The sequence below is a fragment of the Brachyistius frenatus genome, unplaced genomic scaffold, assembly GCF_029030835.1.
Source record: "Brachyistius frenatus isolate BFR_SWC_R1_liver_20210118 unplaced genomic scaffold, ASM2903083v1 Contig_93, whole genome shotgun sequence".
NCBI classification, from domain to species: Eukaryota; Metazoa; Chordata; class Actinopteri; family Embiotocidae; genus Brachyistius; species Brachyistius frenatus.
This window is the reverse complement of record NW_027210692.1, coordinates 1,332,016-1,342,256: the sequence shown is the minus strand read 5'-3', so window position 1 is coordinate 1,342,256 and position 10,241 is coordinate 1,332,016. Positions and strand designations below refer to the sequence as shown.

Here is a 10,241-nt window from a genome sequence, read left to right as displayed (position 1 = left end):
GGGTGTACGGTGACAGAGAGCAGGGGAGGGACATTAAGTAACGGGTGACTGGGAATTGAACCAAGGACTCCCCGCTGATGGTTGATGAATATATTCACTGAGCTTTGACGGACACCTAACCTACAGATCCCATCAATGTCATCTAAGGCTCCATCGACTATGTATTCATATTTTTTTTGTACTTTTATTTTTTTCCAAGTAGTTTTACATGTGTCATTCAAATATTAAATGTACAATTATACAGCATACTGTCTTTCTTTGAAATGGGTCCATATGTTTTACAGGAAAATGTGACATTGATCTTGCAGCTGTGGGAACGTACCTGATAAGTACAGTATTTAATACTGTGATTTTGGTAGCCATTTAAAGGTTTTGGGCTATTTATATACACAGACAGTGAAGGAAATAATTATTTGATCCCTTGCCGATTTTGTAGGTTTGCCCACTGACAAGGAAATCAACCGTCTATAATTGTAATGGTAGGTTTATTTTTTTACAGTGAGAGACAGAATATCAAAAAGAAAATCACATCATATAAAAGTTATAAATTGATATGCATTTGATTGTGTGAAATAAGTATTTGATCCCCTAGCAACCAGCAAGAATTCTGGCTCCCACAGACCGGTTAGATTATTCCTCTCGCTTTAAGAAAGTACTCTGAATCTCAACTCATTACCTGTGTAAAAGACACCTGTCAACACCTGACGCACATTCAGGTCATGGAGTGGCCAAGCCAGTCTCCGGACCTTAATCCCATAGAACGTCTGTGGAGGGAGCTGAAACTTTTATATGTGATTTTCTGGATTTTCTTTTTGATATTCTGTCTTGTCACTGTTAAAATAAACTTGCCATTACAATTATAGACGGTTGATTTCTTTGTCAGTGGGCAAACTTACAAAATCGGCAAGGGATCAAATAATTATTTCCTTCACTGCAGATAAGCAATCATACATTGGAAAAGATTGGATTACTAAAAGTAAGTAACATTAAAATCAAGACAAACTAACACAAATCGCACAAAAGTGCCAAGTTAATATCAAAGTGGATAGGCCAGGGAAAATAAATAGGTTTTTAAACGGTTTTTAAACATTGGTAGGGTGGATGACAACCTAATATTGTTAGGAAGGTTGTTCCAGATCTTAGCGGCAGCAACAGAGAAGAACCGATCGGCCCGGGTAAAGCAGGTATAGATAATGGATGGATGGATGGATTAAAATTTTCAAATTAATTCTGTACTGCACTGGTAGCCAATGAAGGGATTTTAAGATCAGGGAAATGTGTTCAGGCCAGTTGAAAGTCTCACTTCAGAGTTCTGCACCGACTGCAGGCGTGATAAAAGATTTTTGCCGATTCCAGCATACAAAGAATTACAACAGTCCAGATCCAGTGTTAAAAGAAGAGTCCAAAAAAAAGTCACCGATTTTTGACATGGACATGACTGGTGGGTTGCCACGGGGACAAGACACAATGAGGTCAAGCAGCTGAAAGGCGAGAAGGTTTGATTGGCAGGATCTATTTTACTTTTGTGGAGGTATAGAACATATTAAGCTTTAGACATCAGGCAAACTAATGAGTGGCAGGTCCAGATACACAGAGAAGGTATTATTTGAATGACGTCGGCATAGAGCTGATAACAAATGTTGTGATTTTAGATAATAAGGAAGAGAAAGCGTGAGAGCAGTAAGTGTACCTTATTAACAAGCCCTGTGTCAACCTAATAATTAAATGCGTCACTCAACCAGTGTATTTACCTCCATCTGTCAACGTGATTACCTTTACTGTCAGTCTAAGGTATGAATCTCAGCTACTCACAAAGTGAACTGTGATTGGCTCCAAGCCTCACGTGACCCTAAAACGAGTATAACCGGTAGCTGGATGAATGTTTAATAGTTAACAATCACTGCAGTGCGCGCACAAGAGGATTCTTACAATCACGCCCACGTGTTTTTTTTGTTTTTTTTTGTCACAACATAATAGTAGAATTATTGTGAAAACCACTAACATTAATACAGTTTGTCACATAACATCTGCGGTGTTTAGGGCAGACAACTAAAAACACGAACACGTGAACTCGGGGCATTCTGGGAGAACCCCGTCGCCTACCCAACATGTATGCATGATGAAAAACGGTCCAAAACAACAACATCTGCTTGAGGTATTAATTACTTTCGCCACCTATTTTGCGACGTTCCTGAGGAATTGATCATTTCCTGTCTCCTGACCGGTTTTTTTTTTTTTTGTTTGTTTTTCATCACTTCCGCTGCCGTTGCTGCGACACGGGACGTAAACAGCAATGGCGGACAAGGAGAAGCGCCGGTCCGGGGCTACTCCTACCGGGATGCCCGCGGGCAAAGCTCCTAAATCGGACAGCGACAGGGACTTTCTGTCGCAAGCCGGGGTGGGAGACCTGCTGCGCGGGGCCATCCTCAAACTGGTCGAAGCCAGATCGGACGATCCCATCGGCTTCCTGGCCGACCACTTCTGCAACCTCGCCTCCGTGTCGGACACCGGCGCAGCTGGATGCGGCGATGAGGAGCAGATGAACAGCGGCCTGATGAGCGCCGGCGCGCAGGAGCAGCAGCATCTCAACCGGGCGCTGTGGCACCTGCGGCTGGCGCACCACTCCCAGAGGTCTGTGCAATTTTCAGAGGTCCTAAACGAAACAGGATTCCTCCAATTTAATTGGATTTCCAAATAGTAGGCTACAGCTAAAACACTTGGCTGCAGAGCCTTTTAACGGGAATCAAATAGCCAAATGACCTCCATAAATCACCAAGCTATTTATAATTTTGCTTGACATTCCCGGTTGTTTTGTGGACTCTGATCTATAAACAGTTGTGAACACATAGTCTTCTAAAACTCTACAAAGAATGGTTTATTTTAATGATTGACTTTCCTGTATTACATTCCCCCCCCCCCCCCCCCTGCCTTCAGCAACAACGTCCGTGTGGCCTACGACCTCCTAAACCTCACTGGGCCTCGAAGACGTGCAGCCGAGTTTCCTGAAGGCCCCGATGGCTCCTGCGCTGGCAGCCCCACAGGAGGAGAAGGAGGAGGAGGAGGAGGAGTGAGAGGAGGCCTTTACACGCAGACTCTGCAGTGCCTGTGCAGCGAGGGTGGAGTCCCAGCCTCCACCTCTGCTCCACTCCTCCGACGCCTCCATTGCCAGGACCACGAGACCGTCCCTTATGATGTCTTCCATCACGGCGTACTCACGTGTGCCGTTTTCTCAGACTACATCCGGCAGGCTCAGAGGCTCTACGCTGAGGTGTGCTGCCCGGACGAAGGGCCTGCCTCGCGGGCGCTGTGCCTGGCCGTGCTGGGGACCTTAAAGGAGGCCCTCGAGACTTCCCGGGGCTGTGACGCAAACTTCTGTGTCAACGCAAACACTACAACTAATTCCTCCCTGGAGGCTAATGTGAAGGCTATTCGCTACCTGGAGGCCAGTGCCAAGATCTCTCCCCACAGGTTAGCTCAGGCCATGGCCGGAGCACAGACACGGGGGCCCGGTGGCAACATGGACGCAAAGGAGTTTGAAAACGCAGCGGCAGAGCTATTCATCACGCGAGTCAAACTTGTGTCCTAAATTGTTGCATGACCGACGATTGTTACGGCCATCTACAGTCTAACCTAGAGTAATAATGACCATCTCTTAACCTTCTGTAATCTCCAACATACTGCTGCCCAAATGGCAAATTACTAATTTGAAATAACAAAAAAACAAAACATATATAACCTCTTTTCAAGACTGACAGTAAACCCAGCAATTACACTGTAAAACACATCGTTTGTTGACTGTTTTTGAACCTATTAAGAATGAGGAATTTTACTGAATCATTTATTGTGAATACAAAAGCAGTTGCTGTGCTGTTTACAGACGAGGAGCTTCTTTCCTAGACTACATTTATTCCCTGAAATCAGCGTTTATCCTGATAGTTTCTATTGTTTTTCAGTTTTTGCCTTGAAATGCTCACATTAGAAAGTAACAGTCTTCTCCATCCAGTCAAATCAACATTGCTGTAATAAGTCGAGTCATTATTTTCATCTTTTGTTTAGGGTATCGATTAAAGCAGAAAACATTTAGGGGAATAATAAAGATGGCATACAGATGAAGAGTTTTGCGAATTGATGTTCACTTAACTGTATTTGTATGTCAAGTGTGCCACGAACCAAATGCTAAGAAAGCATTACACGTCACACGTTTTGCTGATGAGCTGGAAAGAAGCTTAAAGACGGTAAAAACAACATAGAGGCCATCGTCATGCATGACTTCAGCATATGAGCCAAAATCCTTCCCATCACTTGGACAAAGAGAAGATTGGGAGAAAAAATAAAACGGAGCTTCCCCCAAGCGAAAAAGATCTTCCAAATGACCCAGATTTTAAACACCACGACTGTATTTAATACCCTTAAATAACATTGCACCTCATATTATTTTCCATTAACCCAAAGCTGTATTTTTCTTGTCTTGTTTTTGATATATCTTTTATCTCTACATAATATTTGCAGTCATTGTATACACCATATATTAATCTACTGTTGAATTAATGTGACTCAAGACTGTCTTGTGTCAATGACATGATGAGCCAGCGCTCGGTTTCCGAATCAGCTGTTTCATTGAAACATATTCCTACATTAAGATTTACTTTTCACATAACCTTCAGTACCAGACAAGAGGGTATTTACATGACATTTGATGTAGAATATAGAAACACAGTATAATTATTGGGAAAATCACTAACACTAATACAGTTGGCCACATAACACATGTTCTCGGCCCTAAAAACACAGATTTTCAGAGAACTACAAACGCGCGAATACCTTGACTCAGAGCATTGTGGGAGAATCCCATCGCCTACCCAACACAGCTACAATATACAACCGTCTTGAAAATAAAGATACTCTTTTCATCGTAACACTAAATGCTCAAACAATATATACACAATGGTCAGCAATGAGAGCCTCCATTCACTGTGTATGTCATGGAAATCATTAGGTTAGTTTAAGAGGACGCATCAAATTACAGTATAAACTGGACAGCCTGGAAAAGGTGGTGGAGAGGAGGACGCTGAACAAACTATTATCCATATTAGATAATCCTGTCCACCCTCTCCACCACCTGCTGCAGGGACAGCGGAGCACTTTCTCTAAAAGATTCCTCCAGCTCTGCTGTCACAAGGACAGATACAGGAGATAATTCCTGCCCACTGCAATAAGACTTTACAATAACTCACCTCTGGCAAAATCCATCACAGTACAATAACACTGTTGACTGTGTTTCTTGGTTTGTTTGTATATTATATATATAGATATATACTGTACTGTATATATATATATATATGTTGACTGTTTTCTTGGTTTGTTGTATATAATATACAGATATATAATGTACTGTATATACTGTGCATTTTATATTTATATTTTTTACTGCTATTTACTGCTATTTTATTTTATTGCTTTTCTATTATTATATTATTTTATTCTATTGTTTCTATTATTGTCTTATTGCTTCTGTATGTATGCTGCTGTAGCGAAAAAATTTCCCCTCGGGGATTAATAAAGTATATACCTACCTACCTACCTACCTAATTATCGCCAATATAGAAGATGCACCATTGTCGAAATTACTACACACTGGCGGCCACGAGATGGCAGCACCCCTCCGAGTCAGACACAAACAGGCAGAAAAGCGGAAGTACGCGAGTTTAAACAGCGGCGTTGCGAAGTGACAAGAGGGCTTCAGAAAGTATTATCACTGTCACTTCATTTCTTACGTTTTGCCTCCTGGCTGCATTTTGTCAATATGGACGGAGAGGAGCAGCTGCGGTCCCTCATGTTTCTCATGACGTACGTGCTGCTGAAGCGCAGGAGAGACAACAACGAGGCGAATATTCAGAGGCGCAATGAGATCCAGAGACGCATCCGGCACCGACAGTACTTCTTCCAGAGACAGAGGAGGATGCTGATGGTCAGTCACGCCTTCTCTGTCTCAGTTTACAGCATACAAACTGCAAAACAGCGCTGATCACAAGCATATTTGTATAAATATTGCTGTGGGCCCGACCCGCCATGCTATACTCCATTTTAGTCCAATTTCTCGGCATCTTATATTACAAGGCCTTGTAAATGAAGACAAATCACTCCCAAGATAACTTTCTGGGTTTAACTATCTCAACATAACAGCCTAGGTTTGATTGGAAATCACAAATTGATATGAGACTGATTGATTTTAGTGAGCCAGGTCAACATTTGGATACCACCAGTGTTCATGATTAGTTTAGTTTTTTTCTCTACATTTTGAAAACAAATTTTAGCATATGAACACCAAAATGTGCAATAACATAGAATATACAGTCCAAGACATACATAGTTTAAGGCTCTATTTATGTCCATGACTTATGACTATTAATTATTATGTATAGATCAATCACGTAGTATTAAATGGTATTATCTGTAAAATGTAAATAGATAAATGTAATAGTAAAAAGAGGCTGTCACCATCTCTTCAGATACCAAAAAAGGCCCAGAATAAAACATTAATTAAATAAAAAGACATAAAAAAATATATATTTTGGCTTTTTTTTTTTTTTAATTCCGTTCTTAAATGTTTTCAACAAGACCAAGTTTCTTGTTTGAGTATTTACATTTATATACATCAAATGTGGCTGCAAGTATGATTTCAAAAACAATATCAGGTAGAATGGAAGGAAATCAAACAAAACCTGTCTCCCTGTTTAAGAGGAGAAAAAAAAAGCCTGATAAATTCTGGATATTCCAAAAGCAGATAATCTCAGTGGACCTGTTACCAAACACAACAGGTAGAAATCTCTTTCATTTTTTTTCCCCTCTCCCCAGATGATGTTAGCAGAAGGGATCCGCTCCAACGTCCGCATCCGCACACGTCCCTGGACAACCACTCCAAGCACTGACTGGTGGGAGCGGGTGGTGATGACAGAATTCCAGCCCTCCGATTGGCTGGATAAGTTCCGTATGAGCCGGGAGACGTTCTTCTACCTCTGTGAGAAGCTGAGACCTCGTCTGGCACGCCAGGACACCAGCTTCCGCCTGGCGCTGCCGGTGGAGAAACGCGTAGCCGTGGCTCTGTGGCGGCTCGCGTCGAACATCGAGTACCGCACCATCAGCACCCTGTTTGGTGTGGGGAAGTCCACCGTGTGCAGGTGTGTTCGAGACATGTGTCACGCCATCGTGGCGCTCCTCAGCTCCATCTACCTGCGGCCGCCCAGTGAGCAGGAACTGGAGGATTCAGCTCAGCTCTTCCTGTCCTGTTGGGGCTTCCCTCACTGTGTTGCTGCCATAGCAACACTCCACACAGCTATCATCACCCCGTCAAACAACGCATCCGACTATGCCAACCCTGGCGGCTGGCTCTCAGTGCTGTCTCAGGTAGACAAAGTGCTCATCTGTGCTGCTGCGAAGAAACACTCGCTGGTTGTCCAATCAGACTTTGACTGCTTGCCTTTTTATGTCTCTGCTGCTTCAGGTGGCCGTCAGCGGCCGAGGACACTTCTGGGATGTGTGTGCCAGTTTCCCAGGTGGGACAGACCCAGCAGACATCTTGCAGAACTCATCGCTGTGGGCCACAGCTGCAGAGGGCGGACTGTCACCTGCCTCACCACCCATCTTCATGGGAAAACCACTCAGGTAGCGTTAACAGCGAGATAGTTCAAATGTATCGATCGATCAGAAAACTAGTCATCAACAATTTTGGTAAAGCGCTTAATTTATGAAATAATATTTCTTTTTTTGGAGATTTTCAGCTCGTTATTGTTTCCTCTCTTATGCCCCTATTTCACTGCCGGCACTCCACTCGACTCTACTCACTTAATTGGTAGCAGGTACTTTTCTGGATTTCGTTTTTCAACAGCAAATAGTACTCGCTTCAGTGCAGCTGGATCGTCATAGCGACACCGTGTGAAACTGCCGTGATGTCCTCTTCAACATGACACACACGGGAACAGAGAAGGATATCGTTGGCAACCAAACAGAGAAACTTCTGCACCTCCTTAGTTGACCATGCCGTTGTTTTGCAGGTTGCATGAATGGAGTAGCCCATTAAATAAAAACATTGGGGCTGCTATAGTAGCTTGGGCCTGGGTAGGAAGTCCCCCGTTGCACACACAGTGACGCAGTGATTGTGACAATTCTCTCATACCAATCAGTGGTCTGCCTGAAGTCCTCTCCCTTGACCTGGATCAGATTAAATCTCGCAGTGCCGAGTCTTTTCAGGATGTCAAGTCTTTCCGTGTCTCCCAGGCAGTATAATGAAACCCATGTGTCATGTGCAGGTATGCGTTGCTGGGGGAGGCCTGCTACCCGCTCCAGAGCTGGCTGATGAAGGCATATCCTGAGGAAAAGGGCAGGAGGGCAAGTCACGCAGCCTTGACAGAGCCTCAGCAGCTGTACAATCGGCAGCTCGCCAGGGCGCTGCGTGTATCGGCGGAGGCGCTAATGAAGCTGAGGGCACGCTGGCAGTGCATGAGCAAGAGGAACGACTGCGGACTGGACGTGGTGCCCACCATGATCCTGGCTTGCTGCATTCTGCACAACATGTGCGAGTCCCACGGGGATGCCTTCAAAGCAGAGTGGCAGGTGGAGGTGGCCGAAGCAGAGAGCCCTCAGCCCAGCCACAAGCAGCTCCTCTCGACCAGCACGGACCAATGCAATGCCGAGGAAGTCAGACGCCTCTTCTGTGACTATTTTGAACAACAAAATAATTGATACAGGACTAAAATAATGCTTGTAAACTTTTGTACTCGAACTGTTACATGTTTCGCCAGCGTCTTGACTGCACGGTGGGAATGACAAGACTGTCACTTGGTCTGCCAGTCCGGTATTAACATGTATCCTTAACTGTAGGCATGTCAAAGCTCAGTCTGATTCAAGATAAATCTGACGATGTGAAATCTTAATAACGGGCTACCATGGGAACACTATAATTTGGGTATGAATAGTGAAATGATCATTTTCCCATTTTTAATCTGTCAAAGAATTACACCATGTATAGTAAGACTTTTTGTATTAATTGTGCACACTTATTTTGTATATTTTATGTAGTGCATCACTGCATAAAGATTCATGTTTTATTAATGACCAGACGAGTTTGGCGTGTATGGTTTTCTCTTACTTTTTTGTCAATATTTTATTTTCTATTACAAACGATTGTAAGCAATCATAATTTTTGCATGTCACAACACTTTGCTTCTTTTTTCTTTTTGTCCCCCCCCAGGCTACGGGAACCCAGCTGCAACATTTGCACATTCACTACATAAGCCTTGGCATTGAATAGTTGACTCTGTGAAGGCAAAAGTCAGTTTAAAATGTTCAATTATTCCTTAAAAGACAGAAGGAAGCAGAAATAATCGAGATACATAAAACCGGGGGTGAGACCGCTTTGTGTTTATGGTGATGCAATGAATGCCAAGCGTCCTCATTTGCAAAGCAACGTGGACTTATTATTGAATGAACACCGACCAGATGTCGCGTGCAATTGTACCCTCAAGGCCACTAGATGTCGCTGCTGGCGCAGCGCACAGCCGCCACAGTCCTCGGCGATCGTTTGTCTTGTGTGGTGCAGCAGGTTATTGATGGGATCGTCATGAGTACTATTGAAATGCCTTCTGTTCCCATGTTCGCACCACGTATTGAAAGATGGTTTTCATCAGTGCAGAATATTGTGCAGCAGGTGTTGGGCTTAATTTAGCAGTGATCTCTCATGCAGCGTCTTGGACATATATATATATATATATATTATATATATATATATATATATATATATATATATATATATATATATATATATATATATATATATATATATATATATATATATTAAAAGCAGCTCTTATCAGTGCATACATATTGGTTTTGCACCTCATCGACCTAACTTGAGTACCCGGAGCCAGATCCCACCCCGAGACCCGCCTCGTCCATTCAATTGGTCCGCCACTAACCTGCTTCACGCAATCCGCCGTCCGTCCGTCAACAGCGGCAGTCTCCTCCGCCTCCTCGCCTGGCATCATCCCGGTTGTGCCCACCTTGTTCCAAGCGACGAGCAGCGACCCGAAAGCCATATTTATCCGACGTGAATAATATCTCCAAGCAAAAGCCGCCGGTCCGGCACGCATATATATATATATATATATATATTTTTTTCTCTCTCTCTCTCTCCCTCCCTTTCCTCCCTCATTTCGGGCCCGACTTTTGTAGTCGCCTTGTATTTT

At 43.5% G+C, this 10,241-nt stretch overlaps 2 protein-coding genes across 2 annotated transcripts; both read left to right on the top strand.

The window, feature by feature from the left end:
* The first annotated feature begins 2,293 nt into the window (after window positions 1-2,293).
* tpgs1 (tubulin polyglutamylase complex subunit 1) lies at window positions 2,294-4,113 on the top strand. The gene is made up of 2 exons (XM_069710581.1): window positions 2,294-2,633; window positions 2,925-4,113. Exons 1-2 carry the CDS (start codon window positions 2,294-2,296, stop codon window positions 3,584-3,586), a joined length of 1,002 nt encoding a protein of 333 aa, XP_069566682.1. The 3' UTR covers window positions 3,587-4,113.
* A 1,611-nt stretch (window positions 4,114-5,724) lies between these two features.
* On the top strand, window positions 5,725-9,187 carry LOC138627924 (uncharacterized). Its single transcript, XM_069710568.1, has 4 exons — window positions 5,725-5,968; window positions 6,856-7,404; window positions 7,502-7,662; window positions 8,307-9,187. Exons 1-4 carry the CDS (start codon window positions 5,804-5,806, stop codon window positions 8,737-8,739), a joined length of 1,308 nt encoding a protein of 435 aa, XP_069566669.1. The 5' UTR covers window positions 5,725-5,803; the 3' UTR covers window positions 8,740-9,187.
* Window positions 9,188-10,241: the final 1,054 nt, after the last annotated feature.